The sequence below is a fragment of the Carassius gibelio genome, chromosome B3, assembly GCF_023724105.1.
Source record: "Carassius gibelio isolate Cgi1373 ecotype wild population from Czech Republic chromosome B3, carGib1.2-hapl.c, whole genome shotgun sequence".
In the NCBI taxonomy this organism is placed as follows: domain Eukaryota; kingdom Metazoa; phylum Chordata; class Actinopteri; order Cypriniformes; family Cyprinidae; genus Carassius; species Carassius gibelio.
The window spans coordinates 40,674,274-40,701,984 of NC_068398.1; the positions used below are offsets into that span (position 1 = coordinate 40,674,274).

Consider the following 27,711-nt stretch of genomic DNA (forward strand, 5'->3'; position numbering starts at 1 on the left):
ACTTACACTTAAGAAATAACTGAGTTTTTTCTAGCATAATTTCCAAGGTGGATATTTTGACATATTTTGTATGTATTTGTCGGCACAAGAGAAAAAAAAACTAATTCGATGTTCAAGTGTTTTGAGACGCCTTTCTCTGCGTGAGCCCTGAACACCGCGAGTACTGAATTGGGCTCTTGCATATCTTTTTGTTCGTTCAGGTGCAGGAGGGATGTTACAATGTTATATTATAATGTTATTGTTGTTTCACTTGCAGTTAATGCCGCGGTCCTGTGGCAGTGGAATGCACGACGGTATTACCCATTTTGGTTGTCTACCTACTGTACATTACTTTTTTTCCCAATGAAATTGTTCTGTGAATGTTGATGCTGTAATAAAAACATTTATTAGGAGCGTGTATGCAGGGATTTCATCAGTTATTCTTAACTAAAGCAAGCGGCTGCTGTGTGCATAGTTTTTATGGTTTGGTGGAATGCCAGCAAAAAGCTCTGCATTCATAATCTCTAAAATACATCTCAGCTCAGACATCTCACAAATCTCTGTCATCATACAATAAAAATATGCATAATGAATCTACATTTTCCCCTTACTTCAAAAGAATGCTTAGTTTGTGGCTCATTATTAGCCTATTATTAATAACGAAACAGGCTAAAACAATGGGATGACAAATTCTTTCATTGTAAAACAAAACAAAAAGTAAAAGACTTTGGATTTTCCCTTTCTTTAAAACTATAGTAGTTTGTGGTTTATTATTAGACTAGTAATTAAAACACATAAGCAATAAAATAGTACCATGGTAAAATTTCCGATTCAGGCATTTAAAGAGCTTACTTTTATTAATAATAACGAATAAGATGGATATTCGAACCAAAGGAAATAAGGTATTTACCCCCTTTTAAAACAAATGCTTAATTTGTGGTTCAATGTTTTATTTATTTTAAATGAAAACAGCAACAATAATGACAAACTTTCTTTATTAAAGGAAGAAATTAAACTTTCAAAAGGTGTGCTTTTGGATCAGTATCTCACATCAGTCTCATCATGCAACAAACCAATCCCTGTTATAGCCTAAATAGAAGCTCTGCATAGCTTGCACCTGTTAATGGTTTATATTCATTTTGCTCTTGTGCAATAGATGAATAACAATTTACTTGTTTTAGATTTTTTGTTTCGATATTTCTACTTTGCGGAGTACCATGAATCATTTTATTTTCCACTATCTTGCGCACACACACAAGTCATGTCCCGTGCCGCTCTCTGCTGCGTTAGATCTCGCGGGAGCAGGTCTGTAATCCACTGGCACTTGACTTGACAGTGCGTGTGCTACATCCTCTTTACAATCTCTAGATTATAAACACTGCATTCTGTCAGCAATGTAACGCAGCAGTAACGTATTAGACTTAACTGTAACAGACAGTAACAGTTCGACTTACCTGAAGAATATAAAGCACTTTATTTCATTTGTATCATTTTTATATTATATTCATCTATGTTTGTAATTTGATTTATTCACCTACAAAATCACCCCAATCATTGATTTTTATTTTTTTAATCCAAATAGAGCTGTACAAGTCATCTGGTGAATTTTTTTTGTCCATATCGCGATATACCTCGCTGAGAAAAATGATCACGATGTGAGTTTTTTTTCCAATATCGTGCTGCTCCACTAGTAAGTTTAGTCAAGCTCACAGACTCAGTAGCTTCTGTAGCATGAGCACAAACATGTAGTCCTCCATTGTTGTTGGTGTTAAATGACGTAGCGGTGTCTGACTATGGTCGAGATGTGGGGTGATGACATCATTGTTTTACAAAACATATGAATTGGCAGTACAGAAAAACACAAAGGTGTCATTTTCAGATTTATCCACATATCCACATATACCATACAAAATATTTACACATACAACTAAATGCGTCTCTGTGTGTTCGGGGCCTTACTGTGGTTGGTTTTTGTGTAGAACAGATGACTCAATGAAACGATTCCCAGGTATGTTGCGGTGATGTGGTTTCTCTCCAGTGTGCATTTTCTCATGTGTTTTCAGATTTGCTAACTGACTGAATCGCTTGTCACAGTGTGAACACTTAAAAGGTTTCTCTCCAGTGTGGATCTTCTCGTGTTTTCAGACTTCATATATTAGTGAATCTCTTGTCACAGTGTGAACACTTGTAAGGTTTCTCTCCAGTGTGGATCTTCTCGTGTGTTTTCAGATTTGATATATTAGTGAATCTCTTGTCACAGTGTGAACACTTGTAAGGTTTCTCTCCAGTGTGGATCCTTTCATGTGTTTTCAGATCTCTTGTCTGAATGAATCTCTTGTCACAGTGTGAACACTTGTAAGGTTTCTTTCCAGTGTGGATCACCTCGTGTGTTTTACGACTTACTGAACGACTGAATCTCCTGTCACATTGTGAACACTTGTAAGGTTTCTCTCCAGTGTGAATCCTCTCATGTTTTTTCAGACTTTCTGAAAGACTGAATTTCCTGAAACAGTGTGAACACTTGTAAGGTTTCTCTCCGGTGTGAATCCTCTCATGTTTTATCAGACTTGATGACACACTGAATCTCTTGTCACAGTGTGAACACTTGTAAGGTTTCTCTCCAGTGTGAATCCTCTCATGTGTTTTCAGATATGATGATTGACTGAATCTCTTGTCACAGTGTGAACACTTATAAGGTTTCTCTCCAGTGTGAATCCTCTCATGTGTTTTCAGATTTGATGACACACTGAATCTCTTGTCACAGTGAGAACACTTGTAAGGTTTCTCTCCAGTGTGGATCACCTCATGTGTTTTCAGAATTGATGACACACTGAATCTCTTGTCACAGTGAGAACACTTGTAAGGTTTCTCTCCAGTGTGAATCCACTCATGTTTTTTCAGACTTGCTGAAAGACTGAATTTCTCGTCACAGTGTGAACACTTATAAGGTTTCTCTCCAGTGTGGATCCTCTCATGTTTTTTCAGACTCGATGACACACTGAATCTCTTGTCACAGTGTGAACACTTATAAGGTTTCTCTCCAGTGTGGATCCTCTCATGTCTTTTCAAATGTGTTGACCAACTGAATCTCTTGTCACAATGTGAACACTTAAAAGGTTTCTCTCCAGTGTGAATCCTCTTATGGTTTTTCAGATCTGTTGTCTGACTGAATCTCTTGTCACAGTGTGAACACTTATAAGGTTTCTCTCCAGTGTGGATGCTCTCATGATTTTTCAGATCTCTTGACTGACTGAATCTCTTGTCACAGTGTGAACACTTATAAGGTTTCTCTCCAGTGTGCATTTTCTCATGTGTTTTCAGATTTGCTAACTGACTGAATCGCTTGTCACAGTGTGAACACTTAAAAGGTTTCTCTCCAGTGTGAATCCTCTCATGTATTTTCATATCTCTTGACCGGCTGAATCTCTTGTCACAGTGTGAACACTTAAAAGGTTTCTCTCCAGTGTGAATCCTCTCATGTATTTTCATATCTCTTGACTGACTGAATCTCTTGTCACAGTGTGAACACTTATAAGGTTTCTCTCCAGTGTGAATCCTCTCATGCGTTTTCAGACTTGATGAAACATAGAATCCCTTGTCACAGTGTGAACACTTGTAAGGTTTCTCTCCAGTGTGAATCCTCTCATGCGTTTTCAGACTTGATGAAACATAGAATCCCTTGTCACAGTGTGAACACTTATAAGGTTTCTCTCCAGTGTGAAATCTCTCATGTGTTTTCAGATTTGATGACACACTGAATCCCTTGTCACAGTGTGAACACTTATAAGGTTTCTCTCCAGTGTGGATCCTCTCATGTATTTTCAAATGTGTTGACAAAGTGAATTTCTTGTCACAATGTGAACACTTAAAAGGTTTCTCTCCAGTGTGGATCCTCTCATGTATTTTCAAATGTGGTGACAAAGTGAATTTCTTGTCACAATGTGAACACTTAAAAGGTTTCTCTCCAGTGTGAATCCTCTCATGGTTTTTCAGACTTGATGAGACATTGAAACTCTTGTCACAGTGTGAACACTTGTAAGGTTTCTCTCCAGTGTGAATCCTCTCATGCCGTTTTAATCTGCTTGCTGAACTAAAAGTCTTTTCACACCCAAAGCACACGTTATCTCTCACACCAGTATGTATTTTCTGATGTTCTTTTAAACTTTGTAGATGCAAAAAACTCTTACCACACAAATGACATGAATGTGGCTTCTCCTTTGCATGAACTTTTAAGTGTTTTTTCAGAAGTGAAGCCCATAAAAACATTTTACCGCATTGATCACATACATGCTGCTTCTCTACAGTGTGGATGTTCATGTGATCCTTAAGGTTTGATGATTGTGTGAAACTGTTCCCACGTTGGTCACAGGTGAGTGGTTTCTCTCCAGTATGAACTCTCATGTGACGATTAAGATTTGATTCATATGTGAACCTCTTTCCACACTGATTGCAGGTTAAAGATTTCTTAAATCCTTTTTTCTTTAAATCTGTCTGTTTGGTTTGACAGCAACTCAAAGGTTTTCCACCAGTTTTGACATTATTTTTCTCCTCAACTTCACTTGATTCTTCATTTTCCTCTTTTTCTTCAATGAACTCTGAAATAAAAGTAAAAATTATTTATTTTTGGTATATTGTTAAAAGCTGAGAGAACATCTGCAAATACACAATTTACTTTTCTTGCATTAGATTTACAGTCTTGTCTACTGTAATGTTAATGTAATGTCTTTGACTCATTTAATAGGGAGACCCGGTAAACATTTTTAAGCATCATTGTTCTTTTCGGTCCATTTGACCCCAGGGTCTTTAAGCTGTATAAAAAAATAAATATATACATTTTACTAGGGCTGTGATGGTAGCAGATTTTTACCACTTTACCACCATCACAGCCCTAGTAAAATGTATACATTTATATATTTTATACACACACACTGTGATGATGGGCTAGGTCTCTTACATCATCACTAGAGTGCCAGTCTAATGCTATTTTTAAGCATTGATGATAGTGTAGACTGTATGAGGAAAAATGGCGGAGGAAGGCAGTCGCTCGACAGGTGCTGCTGCACCCTTCCCAAAACAAACTGGGAGACCGCGAGATCATTTTTTTGTTAAGGGAATTTATGCATCTTGGAACTCACGCATCAAATACAGTGGAACGGAAAACTCATTGAATCTCTGGGTAATTCTATGTGTGATGTTTCTCCTACTGACTCAGCTGTGGGGAACTTGTGAACTCGAACGCCATACTTTGTTGCAGGCCACGGCGTTCGCAGACTTGGCCGTGCCAATGCCACTTGCTTCATGGTGCCAATACACCATATACTCAAACGTTTTAAATGATAGAAGAGCGTGTGCTCGTAGCGCGCTGTGCGAGCGGCGCTGCTCCAGACCGACGGTACCAGCGAGTCGGACTCGAGGATATTCTGTCTTTCTCTGCATGGTTCTGCTTCTATGTGGGGATATTCATCTAAACCCCGGGCCTATGGATCATCAAGATCGTGTGAACATTCTAAAATCAGCTGTTTCCGCTCATGTGGTGCAATCGCCGGCGTCGCTGACCCATATCCAAGACTCTAGCGTGGGAAAGCGAGGTAACCCCCTGACAAACGCCTTACTTAAACAGCAGCAAATGAAACTGTTTCAGACTGTGAATCATGCGAGCGTACTTTGGAACCCGAAAACAAAGCCGAAGGGTATTTTCGGAGGACACTTAAACATCCGCAGCATCGTTTCGAAGACTGAGCAAATTCAACATTTGTTGACAGATTCAAATCTGGATTATCTGTGCTTAACGGAAACTTGGTTAACTCCTAATACTCCCTCTTCTATAGTGAAAGTGTCGGGATACACCTTGTATAGACGTATACACCTTCAAATGACACAACTATTAAGTAAACCAACTCTTATAACAAGATCCTCTCAAACTTTAATAGATTTAATATTGACAAATAAACCCGAGAGAATAATTAAAACTTATAATTTAATTACAGGCATGTCTGATCACAATTTAACTCTAGTAGCTAGAAAATTGATAAAAACAAGGTGCAAGAATGAAAATCAAACGAATAGTAAAATGTATATCACATTCATTCCAAAGAAAGATTTACAACTGGTGGAAAAAGATTTAATACAAACAAAGTGGGCAGACATCCTGGAGAAAAAATCTTGTGAACAGGGCTGTCATGATCTTATGTTGGCTGTAAATGACATTTTAATCAAATATACAAAAAAGAATCAAAGAAAGCAAAACGAAATTTGCCATGGTTTAACAAAATTATTGAGGATATGATGAAAAAGCGAGATATGGCGCTAAAAAAATTTCTCAAATCAGGACTAACAACAGATCGATTCGCCTTTACAAATCAAAGAAATAAAGTTACAGCTGAGCTTAGAAAGGCCAAAGCCAGTTTTTTTCTTGAAATCATTAGAAATGCACAAGGTAATAGTAGATTAATATGGAAAACTATTGATAAACTGATTGGAAAGGAAAAGTCAAAATGTGAGAATATTTGTCTAAATATAGAGGGAAAAATTATTGATGACTCTTTTGCAATAGCAACAAATTTTAATGATTATTTTTTAAACAATGTCCAAAAAATGGCTCAGAATTTTCACATTGCTCACCCCCTTCTCACAATCAGTGACAAATCTGGTTTTAATCTTAGCTCAATAACTAAAACTAAAGTTGAAAAAATTATTACTGTGCTAAACAACAGCAAAGCAAAAGATATTTATGGACTTGATACTTCATTTCTTAAACAATATAAGGACATCTTCTCTGATCTGTTAACAATAATGATCAATCAATCGATTAGTGAGGGTATTTTTCCAGCAGCCTTAAAACCTGCGATTGTCACTCCAATATTTAAGTCTGGGAACAAACAAGACATGAACAATTATCGTCCAATAAGTATCCTCCCAGCTGCGTCAAAAGTGCTCGAGAAGACAGTGGCAGAGCAACTTACTACCCACTTTGAATCACAAGCTCTTTTAAATCCAATGCAATTTGGTTTCAGACGGAAATACTCAACAGACTCTGCCTGTTGTTACTTCCTGGAAACTATCAGGGCATATGTGGATCGGGGAAGGGTGGTGGGAGCAGTCTTCCTTGATCTGCGTAAAGCTTTTGATACTGTCAATCACCAGATACTTTACAGTAAATTAAATCAATACAGTCTCTCTGAGCACACCCAAAATTGGATAAGATCTTATTTGAGCGACCGACATCAGTGTGTGCAAGTGAATAACATCCAATCTGTGTTCAGAGCCACTTCGATGGGAGTGCCGCAAGGGTCTATTTTGGGACCCTTGCTTTTTAGCATCTATATAAATGACCTCCCTACAGTGTGTTCGGACGTTGATATAATCATGTACGCTGATGATACGGTTATCTTCACTTCTGGGGAAAATGAGCTGGAGGTTGCTGACAAATTATCAAAAGAGATGCAAAAAGTTGCACAATGGTTACATACGTTTTGTCTGACCTTAAACGTTGATAAAACGGTCTCAATGTTTTTTTCAAATAAACGTAAATTACAAGTAACTCAAGAAATTCAAGTAAATGGACAAACAATTAAAAATGTAAATGAAACAAAATATTTAGGTCTAATACTCGATTCGAACCTTGGTTTTAAAAGTCACATAAAAAATCTTAGTAATAAATTGAAATTTAATTTGATGAACTATAAACATATTAGAAATTCATTAACTACGGAAGCCTCAAATATATACCTCAACACTATGATTGTCCCACATCTTCTGTATTGCATGTCTAGTTGGTCTCAGGCATGTAAAACATCGTTAAAATTACTTGAATCATTATATAAAAGGGCCATAAAAATCCATGATAAAAAGCCTCGCCAGTGCCATCACTGTAAAGTACAAAGTAAATATAACATTTTGAGTTTTGAAAACCTCATTAAATATAATCAAATTTCTGCTTTATTTAAAATTATCCACAACATTCAGAAATTTTGTCACATTAAATTCGGAGAGAATTTCTAGAGCCACACGGTCGACAGTCAGAGGAGAGTGCAGTGTTCCAAAACGTAGAAACACATATGGTCAACAATCATTCTTTTATAAAGCAGCGAACCTTTGGAATATTCTTCCAAATGAGATTATCTCATGCACAAACTATAGTACATTTACACGCCTGTCCAAACAGTGGTTATTATTAAAGCAAACCTGTATGCACTGAATTGACTGTGATATGGGCGATGTAAATTCTGAGTGAGTGAGTAAGTGAGTGAGTGAGTGAGTGATAGATTCCTGAAGTGGAGTGTGTTTTTATGATGTGAGTAAAGTAATGATTTTATGTATTGTTCTGTATATGTTTTATGAACTTTTGTACGTAGGGCCTATAACATCTACATGTCCAGGGACTGCGGGTGGAAATTAGCATTTTTTGCTATAACCTGGCACATGACATCTCTTCTTTTTTAGACTAATGTTTTTTCTGTGCATTGTCCCTGATCAAATAAAATAAATTCAAAAAATTCATTCTGAATTTACTTGGTGTGTTAATAATTTATTGTATATTGTGTGTTGGCAATGTATATGAGGAGGGACAGTACCAACATCAAAGGTGCAATGTGTTAGTGTTGAAAGACAATAGAGAGTCATTGTTTGCTTTAAATTATTTCTTTATTGTGTGAGTTTACATTTTATAGCACATGTTAGATCTTGCCTGTTTGATCTAATGTTTTGGTGGTGGGTTCGGGTAGTGCGCATATCCAGAATGTACAAACATTTGAACGTGTTTGAGGTGAGACATGCTGTCCAGTTTGATGGATGTACCACTAGGCATTGTTTAGTGCCAGTTTGGCTGCTCTCAGCATTATTGCTTTTGTTTGAAGCACCAGTGTATGTATGATTCCATAAGTGTTTCTTTTTTTTCGTGTGTGTGTTCTTTTTGCACTTTGAGGATTGCTCCTTGTACAATGCAGCTTCAGAAATAAATCACAACTGCCATTTGGAAAATCACTCCCTTGTACTGAGCCTTCCTAACTTCTCCCAGGCCTCTTGGCAATTCTCTACATGACACATTGTGGCAGCGGTACCTCCAGGCCAATAGGAGGCTAGTACATGGGGAGGCTGCATGTTTAGTTGTGCAACAAACCTTTTTTTTTTTTTCAAGAGGAGTGGCAGGAACAAAAATGCCACCAAAGAAGCAAGATGCAGCAAAGGCAAGAGACAAGTCTAATGTTCCAGATGAGTCCGTGTTAACATGCACGGTTCCAGACCAACGTTAAGTTGTAGCTGGGAGTTCAGCTGACCAACTTACGGATATGATGCAAACATTTTTACAAAAGCAACATCAAAGAGAAGAGCGCTTGGAAAGAGAGGCGCAGCGCCAAGTGCATAAATGACAGGTGCTGCACCATCAGTTTTCACAGCTGCAGTCTGAAGTTCATCAAGACCAACAACGACAGTCACTGGCAGGGGTGTCAGGACCTGCAACTACGTCAGCAGATACGGGCGGTGCATCGGCCTTCAACCATTCATTCAAGGCGACTACCCTTACAAGACGATGACTTTGCTTCAGGAGGTGAGAATCTAACCGAGGCACAAGGACCGGCAATATCATGTTTACAGACTCAGAGAATGCTTCCTTGGACCCATGAGGAGGACATAGAACACTATTTAACAACTTTTGAACGTATTGCTCATGCATGCAGATGGCCAAGGCAAGACTGGGTGTTGCATTTGTTACCTCTCCTAACTGGTAAAGCGAGAGCAGCTTATGTGGCAATGGAGCCGGGTGATTCACTAAACTATGGCTTGGTCAAACAGGCTATTCTTGACAAGTTTGAAATAAATGTGGAAATGTATGGACAGCGTTTTAGAGCATACAATGCTCAGGAGCTGCAAGTAAGATTAAGAGACTTATATGAGAAATGGATGAATCCTAAGAGGCGGACAAAGGAGGAGATCGGTGACCAGATTGTGCTAGAATAGTTCCTCAAATTACTCAATCCAGAGACAAGAACATGGATGAGACAGAATAACCCTACCTCATCTAAACAAGCAGCAGAGATGGCTGAGGCCTTTATGGCTGCTAGACAATCTTTGTATCAACCATGACGATGGCGATCCTATAACAACAGCTCAACCCGTAAGTCTGGGGATGGTTGGGATGATGGTCTGAGTAATTTTGGTTTTAATACCGGGGTATCGTCACAGATCTGTTGTGGTACTAACAGTGGTAAGCAGCAGGGGGCAGTTAATCAGTATTAGGGTAAAGCGGTGATTATTTGTCATGGATGTGGCCAACCAGGGCATAAGAAAGCAGATTGCCCTTTATAGAAGGTTACGAATAGCCGCCTTTGTTATGTGCCGAGGTCCTCTCTAGGGTTAAAGGAGGTTGAGTCGAACACAGACACGGTAAATGATGTAAAGATCGGGGCTTATTATTTGTTAGTTGGTGTAATGGACCAGGCGCCCTATCCAATTATTTTAGGTAGAGATCTGCCTGTGCTTGTAGATCTTTTGCAGAATGACAGGGAGATAGTTGAAGTCAGGATGGTAACAAGAGCCCAGGCTAAGCGTGATAAGACCTGTGAACAGCTACTGCAAGAGTTACCTTTTGGTGGGGGTCCTAGAACTAGGAAATCTAGACGTGAGAGGCGTCAGAACAAAGTTGAGAGTACAGAAATGATCGAAAGATTGCCTGAACCTAATGCAGATTATGTTGAATGCATTCCTCATGATATAGTGGAACTTCAAAGGCAAGATAAAACCCTGAAACCCTTGTTTGAGAAGGTGACCGTATATGGACGTAATGGATTTTTGTAAGTCTTTTCCAGAGTGTCAGCTGGTGAGTCCAGCTAGAAAGGGCGAGAGCGCCTCTTGTGAGTCTCTCTATTATTGACATTCCATTTTCGCGCATTGCTATGGATATAGTAGGTCCTTTAGAAAAGAATAGAACAGGAAATCAGTATATTCTGGTTGTTGCAGATTATGCTACTATATATCCAGATGTTTTCCTCTTAAAAACAAAAAGACGAGACAAATTGTCAATGCCCTTGTTCAGCTCTTTTCACGGGTAGGCTTACCCAAAGAGATAATTACAGATCAGGGAACCAATTTTACATTCAGACGAATTAAGCAAGTGTATTCAATGTTGCGTACACATCCTATTAAGACCATTCCTTATCATCCTCAGACTGACAGTATGGTAGAAAGGTTCAATCAGACATTGAAATCAATGTTGCACAAGTTTGTGTCTGACACAGGGGCAGACTGGGACCAATGGTCGCCATACTTGATGTTTGCCTATCGAGAAGTTCCACAATCGTCTACAGGCTACTCACCCTTTGAGCTGCTCTATGGACGTCAGGTTTGTGGACCTTTGGATGTCTTAAAGGAAGCCTGGGAAGGAGACAATGCAAGTGAACAAACGAATATCTTATCGTATGTCATTAAGATGAGGAAGAAGATGGACTCGATGGCAGAGTTGGTAAGAGATAACATGACTAAAGCACAACAACATCAAAAACAATGGTACGATCAGTCAAGCAGGAAGAGAACATTAAGTCCAGGTCAAAAGGTGTTACTGCTCCTTCCCACATCTGACAGTTCATTACTGGCCAAGTGGCAGGGGCCGTATGAAGTCTTGCGGAAACTAAGTGCTACTAATTATGAGATCTCTCTACCAGATCGCAGGAAGAAGTCTCAAGTTTTTCATATTAACCTCTTAATACCGTGGCATGAGAGAAGAGGCTCATGGTCTGAGCAGTTGTGGGCAAGAAAGGTGGAGGAATAGGAGGAACTGGAGGAGCAATACTTCCCGGTTGATCAAAAGTCAAATAACTGTTCCATCAGTGAATCATCTTACACCTAAACAGCAGAAAGAGTTCCTGAAATCAGTACCAAAAAATCTTTTCAGTGATCAGCCTGGAAAAAAACGATCTTTTACAGCATGATATTCACCTTCTGCCAACAGATCCCATTAGGCAGGCCCATTGTAGAATGCCCGCCCGCCTGATTCCCGCTTTGAAAGAGGAATTGAAAGTGATGCTTGATTTAGACATCATAGAACCATCGAGGAGCGAATGCTGTAGTCCAGTGGTGCTAGTACCAAAAAAGGATGGTTTACTCAGGTTCTGTGTGGATTTCTCGAAGCTTAATGCAGTATCTGCTTTTGATCCATACCCAATGCCAAGAGTTGATGTGCAATTTGAACGACTGGGCAAAGCTAAGTATTAAGCAACTCTTGACTTATGCAAAGGATATTGGCAAGTGCCATTGGCTGACTCTGCTAAAGAACTGACTGCTTTCCATTTTCCTTTAAATTTATGCCTTTTGGCCTGCAGGGAGCGGCAGCAACTTTTCAGTGCTTGGTGGATCAGGTGCTGAGAGGAGTGGACAGTTTTGCAGCAGCTTATATCGATGACATAGTCATTTACAGTGATTCGTGGGAAGAACATCTGGAACATCTTGCTCAAGTGTTCGAAAAGATCCATCACACAGGTCTGGTTGTCAATGCCAAAAAGTGCCAGATTGCCAAGCAGGAGTTCTCTTATTTGGGCTACGTCGTGGGTGGAGGATCAATCAGGCCTCAAGCGGATAAAGTGCAATCTATCTTGTTGTGTGTACCCCCAACGACGAAGAAGAGCGTTCGATCATTTCTGGGCTTGGTGGGCTGGTATAGGAGATTTGTTCCAAATTTTGCCAGCAGAGCTGCAGTATTAACGAATCTCACAAGGACGAGTAGTCCCATAAAGGTCAAGTGGACCCCAGAGTGTGAGCAAGCTTTTCAAAATGGAGGGAAACATGAGTGCTATGAGGTGTTAATGTTTAATATTAGTTTTTGTGGTGTTATATTACGCATGTTTGTATCCTGGTTACTATATGTCAGAAGTGAGTTAATGAACTGCAGTTAAGTTATTTATGTATTAATGTTAGCTGTGGAAGTTTGTGATGAGTGCTACAGGTAAAGGGTTCTACCTTGTGATAATGGTTTGTCCCAATAGAGTTTGGGCGGGAAAACTGACTATTTAAACAATGGATCGAGCAGGCTGATGGTTGAATCCTTTAAAAGGATGCAAACGTTTGAACGTGTTTGAGGTGAGACATGCTTTCCAGTTTGGTGGATGTACCACTAGGCATTGTTTAGTGCCAGTTTGGCTGCTCTCAGCATTTTTGCTTTTGTTTGTAGCACCAGTGTATTTATGATTCCATAAGTGTTCTTTTTGCACTTTAAGAACTACTCCATGTACATTGCAGCTTCAGAAATAAATCACAACTGCCATTTTGAAAATCACTCCCTTGTACTGAGCCTTCCTAACTTCTCCCAGGCCTCTTGGCAATTCTCTACATGACACACACACACATACATACGTACATATATATATATATAAAGAGAAGTATAAAGAACTAGAGACCCATACTTGAGTAAAAGTACAAGTGCTCTATCAAAAAAGTGACTTGAGTAGAAGTTGAAGTGATCTTTAAGCACCACACTTAAGTAGAAGTACTAAAGTATTCAAAATTTTTTGTACTTAAGTATTGCAAGTAGTCTATTTTAAAATGTACTAAAGTACTGAAAGTAAAAAGTAGAAGCATTATGTTATGTAGCTATTAAAGAAAGTCGTCAAAAGTTTGAACATATTGTTTTTACTATTTCAAATGATTAACCTAAAGGACAAATCACAATTCCTTTGACTGTAACTTCTTGTAAACAAAAAATGGTTACTAGGGTTAGTTAGCCCAATTTGCAAAATTATGTCATTAATAACTTACCCTCATGTTGTTTCAAACCCGTAAGACATCAGAGGGTCATTTAGAATTTTTTGAAGCATCGAAAATACATTTTGGTCCAAAAATAGCGAAAACTACGACTTTATTCAGCATTGTCTTCTCTTCCGTGTCTGTTGTAAGACAGTTAAAAACAAAGCAGTTTGTGATATCTGGTTCGCGAACGAATCATTCGATGTAACCGGATCTTTTTGAAACAGTCCACCAAATCGAATTGAATCGTTTTAAACAGTTCGCGTCTCCAATACGCATTAATCCACAGATGAATTAAGCTGTTAACTTGTTTAATGTGTCTGACACTCCCTCTGAGTTAAAACAAACCAATATCCCGGAGTAATTCATTGACTCAAAAAGTACACTGACTGAACTGCTGTGAAGAGAGAACTGAAGATGAACACTGAGCCGAGCCAGATAATGACTCGTTCACGAGTCAAGAACCGTTTCTGTCAGACGCGTCCGATTCGTGAACCGAGGAGCTGATGATACTGCGCATGTGTGATTTAGCGTGAAGCAAACCGACACGCAGAGCGTCTGAACAGAACTGATTCTTTTGGTGATTGATTCTGAACTGATTCTAATGTTATGAGCCCATGTGCAGTCAACGCCAATGACGGCATTGCATCGAGCGCAAAAGAATCGGTGAACTGTTTTCTTCAACTGGTTTATTGAATCGAACTGTCAGAAAGAACTAACGTTACTGTTCATCCGAGAACCGATGCAACCGGTTCTTGATTCGTGAACAAGTCATTATCTGGCTCGGCTCTGTGTTCATTTCTCTCTTCACAGCAGTTCAGTCAGCATGTGCAGTCTTCTTAATCGCTTGTTTCGCTCAATGATGTGGCAGCTTCATCAAATCTGCCATCTACAGTTCTGGCAGTGGTTTGTAATGGAATGATTCGTAACATTATTATAATTGTAACGAGTAACGATGCAGCACATAAAAAAAATATCGGAGTAAAAGTATTAAACTCAGCGAAAATATGTACCAAAGTAAAAGTGGAAGTAGGAGGAAAAAATAATCTAGTAAAGTACAGATACCGCCTTTTAGTACTTAACTACAGTAGTGAAGTAGTTCTACTTCGTTACTATACATCTCTGTATATATATAAACAAAATTATAAAAGCAACACTTTAGGTTTTGCCCCCATTTTTCATGAGCTGAACTCAATGATCTAAGTCTTTTCCTGTGTACACAAAAGGCCTATTTCACTTAAACATTGTTCACAAATCTGTTTTAATTGGTGTTAGTGAGCACTTCACCTCTGCCGAGATAATCCATCCACCTCACAAGTGTGGCATAGCAAGATTCCGATTAGACAGCATGTTAATTGTGGCCTGTGTAATGTTGGTCCACTCCTCTTCAATGGCTGTGCGAAGTTACTGGATATTGTCAGGAACTTTAACAAGTTCCATTCAAAAGATCCATCCAATCCAGAGCATTCCAAACATGCTCAATAGGGGACATCTCCAGTCAGTATGCTGGCCAGTATGTTTTCAGCTTCCAGGAATTGAGTTCAGATCCTTGCAACATGGGGCCGTGCATTATCATGCTGCAACATGAGGTGATGGTTGTGGATGAATGGCACAACATTGGGCCTAAGTATCTCATCAAGGTATCTCTTTGCATTCAATATGCCATCAATAAAATTCTCCTGTGTTCGTTGACCATAACATAGGTTCTTTGGTTGTGCAACGCGACTGTTGCAGCAGCTGTCCGGGTGGCTGGTCTTGGATGATCTTGGAGGTGAAGATGCTGGATATGGTGGTCCTGGGCTGGTGTGGTTACACGTGGTCTGCGGTTGTGAGGCCGGTTGTATGTACTGCCCAATTCTCTGAAACTCCTTTTGGAGACGGCTCATAGTAGAGAAATTAACATTTAATTCATGGGCAACAGCTCTGGTGGACATTCCTGTAGTCAGCATGTCAATTGCATGCTCCCTTAAAACTTGCAACATCTGTGGCATTGTGCTGTGTGATAAAACTGCACATTTTAGAGTGGCCTTTTATTGTTGCCAGCCTAAGCTCTGTGCAATAATCATGCTGTCTAATCAGCATCTTGATATGCCACACCTGTGAGGTGGATGGATTATGCTCACTAACACAGTTTTAGGCCTTTGTGTACATTGAAAAAGTATTATATCTTTGAGATCAGCTCAAGAAAAACGGGGGAAGTGTGTGTATATATATATATATATATATATATATATATATATATGTATATGTATATATATATATATATATATATATATATATATATATATATATATATATATATATATATATATATATATATTTATTTTTTTATTTTATTTTTTGAGATACTGAATTTGGGATTTTCCTTAGTTTTTTCAGTTATAATCATCAAAATTAAAAGAAATAAACATTTGAAATATAGGAGTCTGTGTAATGAATGATTATAATATACATGTTTCACTTTTTGAATGGAATGAGTGAATTAAATAAACTTTTTGATGATATTCTAATTATATGACCAGCACCTGTATGTATATGCACATACATACATATATATTTGGGATGTCAATTTTACATTTGTACAATAAAGGTAACTTACTGAAAAAGTGTAGGTGCTTAAAGTGCTTCACTGAGCATCATTCAACTAAAAACATCTCAAGATAAATTAAAAAGAAACCCTAAAATATAGCTGCAAGCAGCGATGTCAGGCCCGATCTGTCAGTGCAAACGCCACCCCGGTGGCATCAGGAAAACTGTGCGGACACATACACAGTAACCCTTTAGCACAGGGGTGTCCAACTCTGTTAATGGCAATCGACTTTCCAGCAAAGTTTAGCTCCTACCTTAAATCAAACACACCTGAAGCAACTAACTCTGGTCTTCCTGATCACTTAAAAATTAAAGGTAGGTGTGACTGATTAGAGTTGGAGCAGAACAATCGATCGCCAGGAACAGGATTGGGCAATTCTGTTCAGTTTGAATCTAAGGAATACAGCCAGAGCCGCTGCTGGCTAAATGGGTGCCCTAAGCATGATTGTATTGTTGTGCTCCCTTCCTCAAATATGAAGAAGAAAAAAAAAACACCTATGGGGTGAAAGGTTGTGGCGTAGTGGTTAGAGAGTTTGATTCCTAACCCTAGGGTTGTGGGTTCGAGTCTCGGTCCGGCAATACCGTGACTTAGGTGCCCTTGAGCAAGGCACTGAACCCCCAACTGCTGCCCAAGCACCACAGCATAAATGGCTTCCCAATGCTCCAGGTGTGTGTTCAAGGTTTGTGCATGTGTCTGTGTGTGTGTGTGTGTGTGTGTGTGGGTCTGTGTTTTTGATAGAACTTTAATAAAATAAAAAAGTAAAAAAAAAAAAAAAATGAATAAATTGTATTATTTACAAATTACAATTCTATATATTTTTTAATTATATATATAACTTTATTATGACTCTAATTTATTTTATAGTCTCAAGCCTTCACAAATCATGCAAAAGAAAATTAAGTAATGAGTGATTCCACATTTTCTGTCCACAAGGGGTGTAATGAACAAAATAGATCGAATAATACCCAGTTTTTGTAATTTTTCCTTTTTTTTCCACTATTTTGTTTAAGATAGATGTAAGAAATAATAAAGTTAATTTTATCACACTAAGCCTTGGCATTATCATGTAATGAGACTTTTTTTTATTTCCGTCGCCAGAAATTGCGGATGTCAGGGTGGGACATTCAGTCCATCTGGATTTTTCCTAAGTCATTTCTTTTATTTGTTCTAATAAAATCCTGAATTTTGGTGCATAACATTTATTTTGGTGTGTCTTCCACAAAATACTACTACTAACACTGCAAGTATAATTCCCTTAATCCACCACGATGCAATGGAAACATTTACTAACGTTCGTTACACCTTCTGTCCAAGCAATTACGAACGTTAAACTATGATTCTAAAGAAAACCGAGATATAATTTTCCCATGTAATTATATGAGTAGCAAAACGATAAAAACATCTTGTGATACTCAGCTATATATCTCAACGAGTCCAGATGAAACTTCTCAATTATCTAAGCTAACAGAGTGTGTTAAAAATGTAAAAGATTGGATGACAAATAATTTTCTCCAATTAAACTCTGATAAGACAGAGGTATTAGTTATTGGACCAAAAAACACTACACAGAATCTTGTAGATTACAATCTGCATCTAGACGGATGTACTGTTACTTCCTCTACAGTCAGAAATCTGGGTGTTATATTAGACAGCAATTTGTCTTTTGAAAATCATATTTCCCATGTTACAAAAACTGCATTCTTCCATCTTAGAAACATTGCCAAGCTACGAAACATGTTATCTGTTTCTGATGCAGAAAAGCTAGTTCATGCATTCATGACCTCTAGACTGGACTATTGTAATGCACTTCTAGGTGGTTGTCCTGCTTCGTCAATAAACAAGCTACAGGTAGTCCAAAATGCAGCAGCTAGAGTCCTTACGAGGTCAAGAAAATATGATCATATTACCCCAATTTTACAGTCTCTGCACTGGCTACCTATTAAGTTCCGTATCAGTTACAAATTATCATTACTTACCTATAAGTCCCTAAATGGTTTAGCTCCAGCGTACCTAACTAGCCTTCTACCACGTTACAACCCATCACGCACCCTAAGGTCACAAAACGCAAAGTCCACTAAAGGAGGTAGAGCTTTCTCACATTTGGCTCCCAAACTCTGGAATAGCCTTCCTGATAATGTTCGGGGTTCAGACACACTCTCTCTGTTTAAATCTAGATTAAAACACATCTCTTTCGCCAAGCATACGAATAATGTATCTTTTAAATTGTGAGTGTAGTTGCATCTGATCAAATGTGCATTTTTACTCATTAGCTTGTGTTAAACTAGTTTTACTTTGTTGGATCAGCAGCTATGCTAAAGATGTCTCTATTTTGTTTCTATGTTTTGCCACGGGATGTAACTAGGATTTACACAAGCTCCAGTCTGGATCCAGAACACCTGAGAAGAGATGATGCTGACCCTCAGAGGACCCCAGATGATGCTAACCGTGAATCAACAAACAGAACTAACAAATATGGTTACAAGTGTGACTGCATCATATAATAATTATTAATTAGTAATAATATTAATAATGTTCATCGTCTGACTGACTACGTCTTGTATTAATTTTTCTAAAAATCCTGTCATACTTGCACAAATTGAGTCACCACTTACAAGCTACTACAAATTATTGTAGAAACATAATTTTCTGTAAAGTTGCTTTGTAACGATTTGCATTGTAAAAAGCGCTATACAAAGAAACTTGAATTGAATTTAATAGTTTTATTTTAAGATTAGATTATATACTGTGAAATAACATGAACATTAATATTTTTAATGATAGGATTAACTAACATAAAAAAAAGATTAATAAAATATCTGAATAATAGATTGTTCATTGTTACTTAATATTAGGTAACGCATTAATGTAAAACAAAGAGAGCTCATTATAAATTGTTGCCAACACTTTTGATGATTTAAATGCTCTATACACGTTTCTACAACCAATATTTAAAAGTAATCCTATAGCTCCATCTGGTGGTGGCCATGATTGGTATTACACACTGTATGTTTCGTGTCGCCATCTGAACCAGTTAGAATGAGGTGCACTTAAATGGAGTGCGAGAACAGGACAGATTAGGGATATGCCTATGCAAGGCCAGGTTTACAAGCTCTATCTGTTATGCAAGCCCATGTTAATGGATCAGAGCATTCACACTGCACACGGTAAAAGATGTGAAGCGAAAAGAATGAATATCTAGCGCATGAGCATAGAGAGTTGTGAGTACACAGGACACAGTTTGAGTGCGCACTCTCTTCAAGCGAGAGCAGCATGTATCGGAGCACGTGTGTCTGATGATTAATGATACTGCGATGATTAAAGTGACGTTAACTCGCTCTCTCTCTCTGTGTCTGTCAGGCAGACCCTCAACCACCCCAGACCTCCCCCTCCCTTCCCTCACACAGAGTGAGATCAGATGTGTGACACTTTTTTTTTATTTTGTGTTATCCATACAGTGTTGTAAAGTCGTGAAACTATGCATACTTCCTCAGAAGGACTTTTTCTCTATATGAAAAAATGCATTTTATGATGAACGCGGTTTGCAGTACACGGGACACGCCATTTCCGCATCTGCGCACTCACCCACTCTCACTCTCACCTCCAGTTTGCAGCTGAATACAAATTGTCAACATAATATACAACTAGGCTATATCTGGCCAAATACATCGGCGCAGTCCCGCGCAGAGAAAATAAAAATAAAAAAGCCCATGATGAAGCACGTGCACCACTTTCAGGTAGCTGTGTTCAAAATCCTGAGAAATTATTTTGACTATTGACGATATTAAATGTTTTTTAATGTTGGTAATAATTTCCCCACCAACAACAACACATTTGAATTAATATTCTAGTGTTTGTGTTAATAACTTTTGAACCGTAAGCCAGAAAATGGAAATTATTTTTTCCTCTGAATCCTTGGCCCATGCCACGTAAAATAAAAAATGGCAAGGTTTAGTTTTTTTTTAAATATATTTTCAATTGTATGAAAAACATACTTTTTCAAACACGTCCTAGATGGTTAATTAGTCTGGTTAGTTTTCATGAAAATTGGCTGAGATCGTCTTCAGACCATTCTGGCAAAAAGTTATGGAATACAAGTTGATTCGTCCAACCGTTCTCGAATAAACACGTGAACAAATTTGACGAAAAGCACGCAAAAATGCATGTGAGGCTATATCTCGACAACAGTTTGGCCTATTGAAACCAAACTTGATGTGTGTTATGACAACCTGAGACTACCTGCAGTGCTTCGACGCGGCACCACCTAGTGGTCCGGAGATATTAAAAATGCATATTTTTCCATTTAACTTCTGAATGGTTTGGCCAATAATCACAAAACTCTCTTTAGATTCAGTGCGTCATGTCGAGTCGAACAATATCCAATTGTCCATGTCAGCCATTTGAGGCATAGACCATTTTGAATTGTTTTAAAATGCTGTATTTTTTAACGCATTATTGAATTGTTAGGGAAATAATTACAAAATGTTTGGCTCCATGCCCTTATTGTACTCAAAAAGTTTGATGGCAGCACCACTTTGTTGTCAAAAGTTATTATAAAATAAAATAAAAATGCTAATAACTTTTGGATAATTTAGAATATTGAAATGAAAGTAGTCTCCCTTTATTCTTTGGGTCATGTTGAGAGCATCGATACCAATAATGCCAAAAGAGAGAGAAAGAAAAAAAAACTACTTTTTCTAATTTCTCCTAGACCGTTAGTGACAGATTTTCACCAAATTTGACTCTGATCATCTTCAGACCGCACTGGCCAAAAGTTATGTGTCGATATATACGAAAGAGTTTTCATTTAGCGCAACAACAAATTTGATGGAAAGATGCCAAAATTCATCTGAGGCTTTATCTCTGCATCCATTTGACATATTTGCACCAAACTATGTATGTGCCATTATCACCTCACACTGACCATGCCACATTAATTTGGTAACAGCGCCACCTATTGTTGGATTAATAAACCATTCATTAACCATTAATAATTACATTTATAAAAATGCTAATAACTTTTTATTGCATTAGCCTATTGCAAAAACTCCTCATCAACCATTGGTCCGATTTTCACCAAATCTGAATCAGATGATCTTCAGACTGTGCTGACAAAATGTTATGGATATTGTGTCGATAGAAAAAACCTTTTTCGCATATCACAGCGAGGAATTTGAGGCATGATGCCAAAATGACACTTCAGGCTGTATCTCTGCAATGCTGTAGCATAGTGACACCAAACTTTGTGTTATTGTCATCTCACACAGAACACACCAAAATGATTTGATTACAGCGCCACCTGTTAGTCAAAAGTGATAAGCCAATTAATCATATTACTAGTGGTTGTATTTATGATTTTTCAGCCATTTACAATTGCAGTCATCACAGGCAGCAGGGTTTGTGGACAAAGGTTCATCCTCAGCAGCAGGATTTGGTGAGGATGATGCTACTACTGGAGAACATATGGCATAAGCTTACACATGTTATTCAGCATTTATAGTGGTGGGACATCACACATACCAATAATAATAATAATAATAAAATCATTATGTAAATTTAATAGTGGGTTTTCCTTTTGCAAAGTTTACAAAAACTCCTGATGGATCTTGATCGGTAGAAGTGGCCACTGGTGTCAAAAGTATTCACATTCATTACTCAGGTAGAAGTATGGGTTTAAAAAGACTTTTGTAGAAGTTGAAGTATGAACTCAAGCTTTTTACTCAAGTAAAAGTGCTGGTATCAAAACTACTTAAAGCATAAAAGTAAAAATAATGCAAGGAAGAAAAATGCCATTAAGAACAAAAGCTTAGGCCGTGCACTACCTCCTTCTATAATTCTATAAAATTTCTTTTGTAAATATAACAATTTTTTTTATTAGTAATATGGATTGCTATGAACTTAATTTGGACAACTTTAAGGACGATTTTATCAATATTTTCAAAGCGACCCCAATCCCAATGACTTAAAGTCAGTAGTTTGCTATTGTGACTCTCGCGAACAGAACTGAATGCATACAGAAAATGCACACTGGCATCGTGTTTAAATTTTTCAAAACAGGCCTATTAAACATGCGACAGATCCCCCGATTCTATTGGTCGCACTGGTAATCATCACAGAGCGCAGCGGCAAAAGTTTTAACTATTTTTAACTTTGACCGCGGTGTGATTGGGCATTAAAGGGACATATCACCCCAAAATTTTATTTGTCATTATTTACTTACTGTCACGTTGTCCCAAACCTGTATTAATTTCTGTGTGCGATATAATGATTTTTGTTCAATGACGATAAAAATGTCTCCACGCTCTGCTTTTGAAAAAATATTGTAGTATGGTGCTACACCCCACATTCTATTAGCTGCAGTTCTGGTGCCTCCGTCATATCATATTATTGAACCAAGTTATCTTTTGCGCCAATACTGTCAAAACACACAAGGTTTACATGTAGACCCAGTTGGTCATGCCTAAAATGAAAATAAACAGTTGAGAGAAAAACGTATACGTGCCTGTATATTAGATGGTTGCAGGTCTTAAAGGGACAGTAGGCCTATTAAACATGCGACTGTCATTAAAGGGACAGATCACCCCAAAATTTCATTTGTCATTATTTACTCATTGTCACGTTGTCCCAAATCTGTATTAATTTATTTCTTGTGCTGAACACAAAATAAAATATTTTGAAGAATCCGGGTGACCAAACAGTTGCTGGTCGACACTGAATTTGATAGTAGCAAAAAACTATGGAAATCGCTGTGAACCAGCAACTGTTTGGTTTTCTGCGTTCCTCAAAATAGCATTTATTTTCAGAAGAAGAAAGAACCCCATTCAGGTTTAAAACCACTTTTGCGTGAGTAAATGGTGGTATAAAAAACAAAACACTGTGACAGAACTGACAGACAGCAGACAGAAATGTATTGTTGGGTGAACTATTTAACGTTGATAAAACAATAAAACAAAGAAAAATAGTTCACTGCTCTTGACTGAAGAAATTTAATAAAGTTTTTAAAGGAATCAGTCCATATAGTGTTTTATTTTTATATTTGTTCATTCAATTTCTTGAATGCTCCTGCTAAATACACCTATTGTACCAGAAAATAAAGCACAGTTTGTTTTATTTGTATATTTAAAAAAGAAACTAACTACTCTTTGTATATCATGTGTAGTTGTAATGTGTATCTTTGTCATTCTTTTATCTTTGTTCTTAAAAAAATAAGAACAAAGATTTTTATCTTCACTCTATTTGGCCTAAATATTTGCTAAAAAAAATTTTTTACTTTTTTGATACCTTGAAAGGGTTTGTCTTTATAATAGGCAAATTAATTTGGCTGTAATGCTCAGACAACTTGCAAAATAGTAAAACCAACATGACAGAATTGTGATAAAAATCATGATATTTCTAAAAGAAACTGTGATATATTTTTTCCATATCGCCCACCCCTAATTGGCATAACAAAATAAAAATGAAAAATTATATAAATGTTTATATAATATTATATATATATATACATATACATATACATACATATATATATATATATATATAAACCTATTATCTTTAGCTTATGTAGGCTCTTCAATAAATTAATCGCTGATCTCTGGTGATGTATTATTTTTTTGTAATGGATAATTTTAGGGCTGCAGCTATTGATTCTTTTTGTAATCAATTAATCTAGCACTTAATTGATCGATTAATCGGATAGATGTGTGTTTTTAAACAACCAAAACAAATATATAACGAAAATTATGTGGCTGTAAAATGATCAAGCATTTGGCTTTTATTTCTAAAAAACAAAATAAAAAATTTATTCCCATTTTTACCAATTTAGTGATTATAAGTGCCAGTCCCAACAATTATATGACAATACTGTACAGTTAAGTCAACTTACTGTAAAACATGTATAACTATGAATACAAACTTAAATAGTAAAGGCCATTTGGCCTTAGTTTTGTCCTCTTAATACAACATTACAAAAAAAGGATTGCAACTCCTGCAAATTACCCACCCGAGAACAAAAATAAATTAATATAAAATATCAAGCCAAACAGATATACAATGTTTTAGGGCTGGGCAATAAATCGATTTTATCGATTAACTCGAATTTGACGTTAAGGGCGATTTGTTTTTAATGAAAATCGTTTTTCTCTTTAACTCTTTGTGTGTGTCAGATTTTCCTGAGCTGTACGATACAAGTTTGAGGTCGTACCCACAGCCTCTTCTTCCTTGCTTCTCTCTTAATTCTCATCAGCAGGACTAGCGCTATCGCTCGCTTCTTACAACGGGACAGATACATGTTTGCTGTTGACCGAAAGGAGGAACAACAGACTATGAAAGAGCTCCCGCTAAAAGTTTTTAACCCTCTCAAGGCAGGCGTTGCTGATTTGCAACAGTTAAAAACTAACTACCTTATTACTCCAGATACATGTTTTAATTATTATACTTGTTACTAAAACTTAATTTAAGCCGGAGAGGGTTAAAACTCTGCCTACGCCATAGCGCAGCGCAAATCGCCTTGTATCTGAAGGGCAACGCTGAACCCAGCGGCAAGTGTACATTTGTTTTGAGCAATTTCTTTGTCGGTTGTAGTTTGTTTTTAAATAGAAAAAAAAAATCAATTAAAATCGAAAATCGGTTTTGGTGTGAATAAAAATCGGAGATTTTTTTTTAAGCCATATCGCCCAGCCCTACAATGTTTACAATTTATATTTAAAAAAATTTAAACAAAATCATAAATAAGAACAGACTTTTTCAGATGTAATCTCAAAACAAACATCAAAATGTACCTAGCTGAGATAGAGAGTGTGAGTGAGTGAGTGTGAATCAGATCCCTGATCAGAGCCTAATCAGACTTTTTTTTTCTTGTCTCATGAAATATCTGCATCCATGCGAAAACCACAAAACAATGTAGTATACATGCCAGACCAGCATGTGGCACTGTAATTCTGCCACAGAAATACAATTAAAACGGAGAAGACTTTAACTAGGACTAGGCACATACACCTTGTGTGTGGTTTACAAACGAACGTGGAACAATACATTTATTAATCAGTGTTAATAAAAAGACAATCGTTCAGTGCTTGATCATGTTTTTTGTTGCCGTTACATGATGCAGTGACTGACTAGGGGCGAGACGTGGGTTGATGACGTTATCATTTCAGAAAATATACAGCTTCACTGTCCACACAAAAATGCAAAGGCTGCATTTTCTAATTTATGCACTTCGGGACCTGGGGCCCGTTCTTCGTACGTCGCTTATTACATCCGAGATCAAATGACACATCCAAGATGATATCACCGTGCTAATCATGATCCGGCTAATTGGGTTCTTCGAACACACCTGTTGTGTATGATTAGTATCGCTGGATTGAGTTATCTGAGGTAATTTGCGCGTTCATGCGTTGTCTTAAAAGGGGATATCGATACTCGAAACCATAATCAGCAGTGCAGCGATTGGCTGGTGGCAAGACGGCAATGTAATGACGTCATAGAATTTAAAAAGACACCCGACGAAAAACTTGACAAATTTCTGGACTTTTATAAGGAAACAGCCAAGCAAACAAAACTACATAAATCTTATAATAGATGAAACAGATAATAGATACATGTTTTTATTTTATTAGAATTTTTTTCATGATTCCCAATTATTTATATTTGCAATTTATAAAAGTTGTGCAGTCTTTACATTTTTATTTCAATGTAGAAATTATCTATTCATTTCATTGTATATTTGGACAGATTTGTTACGTGACAGCATTAATGAAAGTTTCTTAAGGGTCAATATCATGTTATCTGCATCTCCTGCACTCCATCAAGCTCTTATAATAATAGTCATCACTCAAAATAATGCATGACTCTATTCTATACTAGGGCTAATTCGAATGGATATCGAATATCATGCAATGTATTCGAATATCTACATGCCTGCCCCCCCGCGCATATTAAAAAGAAAAAAACACTATTGTAGCTAAACGTTTACCGTCCCTGTCTTTCTTTAACTTTCTTTTTGCAAAACCCCTCAATTGACGTCTGTCCATTTTGATTCATTTTCTGTAACCGTTAAAAAATGACACATTTGCGCATACTTGTTGTGGACCAACTCAAATTTGACAGATTGGGGACGGAAGGGGGGGACTGATAGTGACGGAAGGGGGGGACTGATAGTGGTCAAGTAATCTTTATGTATTTATAATTTATTATTATTATTGTTGTTGAATTAGTGTTCATAAACAAGTTATGTATGGTCTTTCAAGAATTTCAAGTTAATAATAAAACAATTTACGAAAAATAATTTTAAAGCTTGTCATGTGGTGCCTCCCTAGTTGTTGTGAATGGTTGGTGCCCCTGGGCACTGGCCCAAGTGCCCTTATGGATAATCCGGCTCTGCATGTGAGGCATTTTATTACAGATGCGCATGCTTTTTTTTTTTTTTGACTACTTTTGGACTATTGGACAAAAACACCCTCCTACTCCAATTCTAACGCTTGGAAGAGCCAGGATAATTTGTATATAACTCTGATTGGATTAATCTGAAATAAATCAGTCATACCTTAAGGATTCTTGAGAGTGAGTAAAACATGGTCTAGTTTTCATTTTTGGGTGAACTAACCCTTTAATATCTTTCTTGCGGTGAACACAAAAGAAAAAAGATATTTTGAAGAATGTGGGTAACCAAACAGTAGCTGCTGCACATTTGATAGTAGAAAAAATACTGTTCAACTGTCTGGTGATACACATTATTAAAAATAACATTTATCATGACATCAGAATATAATTATGTTTTGTGAACAAATGTTCTGTATGTGTATCATGGCCTTATTATCAGTGACATAATTTTTTTTTTTTTTTTCAGAAACCATAAATAAAAGTTTTTTCAAAAACACAAACATGTAAGGTACATCCATGCTGCACAGCATATTATTGTTAGACAGACTGTGCCGATTAAAGTGATTATTAACACACACACACACAAATGTCTACACAGAAATTCTCAAGGGCTCAAAAATAAAGCTTTGTAAACCTAATGTACCACAAACATTCATTAAAGATGAAAGAAGAATAAACACCAACCTCCTTGTTCCTCGTGTTTTATTTCTGGTTCCTCGTGTTTTATTCTCAAAGTTTCTGGTTCCTCGTGTTTTATTCTCCAGGTTTCTGGTTCCTCTTGTTTTATTCTCCAGGTTTCTGGTTCCTCGTGTTTTATTTCTGTTTCCTCGTGTTTTATTGTGCTGGTTTCTGGTTCACTCGTGTTCTCTTCTCTCTCCTCTTTCACAAACTCCATCTTCACAGCAGCAGATCTAAGTTCAGAAACTCCTCCAGATATTCCTGCTTGCTTCAAAACTCAGTCACGAATGTGAAGACGAGAAATATTACAGGTATTTATGAACTGATTCAAAAACTATATATATATATATATATATATA

At 37.3% G+C, this 27,711-nt stretch overlaps 1 protein-coding gene across 2 annotated transcripts; it reads right to left on the reverse strand.

Moving 5' to 3' along the window:
- Positions 1-912: 912 nt before the first annotated feature.
- LOC127953348 (zinc finger protein 271) lies at positions 913-27,711 on the reverse strand. Of its 2 annotated transcripts, XM_052552548.1 has the most exons (3): positions 27,359-27,711; positions 2,782-4,574; positions 913-2,613 (listed from the first exon to the last, which is right to left on the reverse strand). In XM_052552548.1, exons 1-3 carry the CDS (start codon positions 27,567-27,569, stop codon positions 2,128-2,130), a joined length of 2,490 nt encoding a protein of 829 aa, XP_052408508.1. In that variant the 5' UTR covers positions 27,570-27,711; the 3' UTR covers positions 913-2,127. The 2 variants fall into 2 exon arrangements, with proteins under 2 accessions (XP_052408508.1, XP_052408507.1); XM_052552547.1 differs by having other exon boundaries at positions 913-4,574.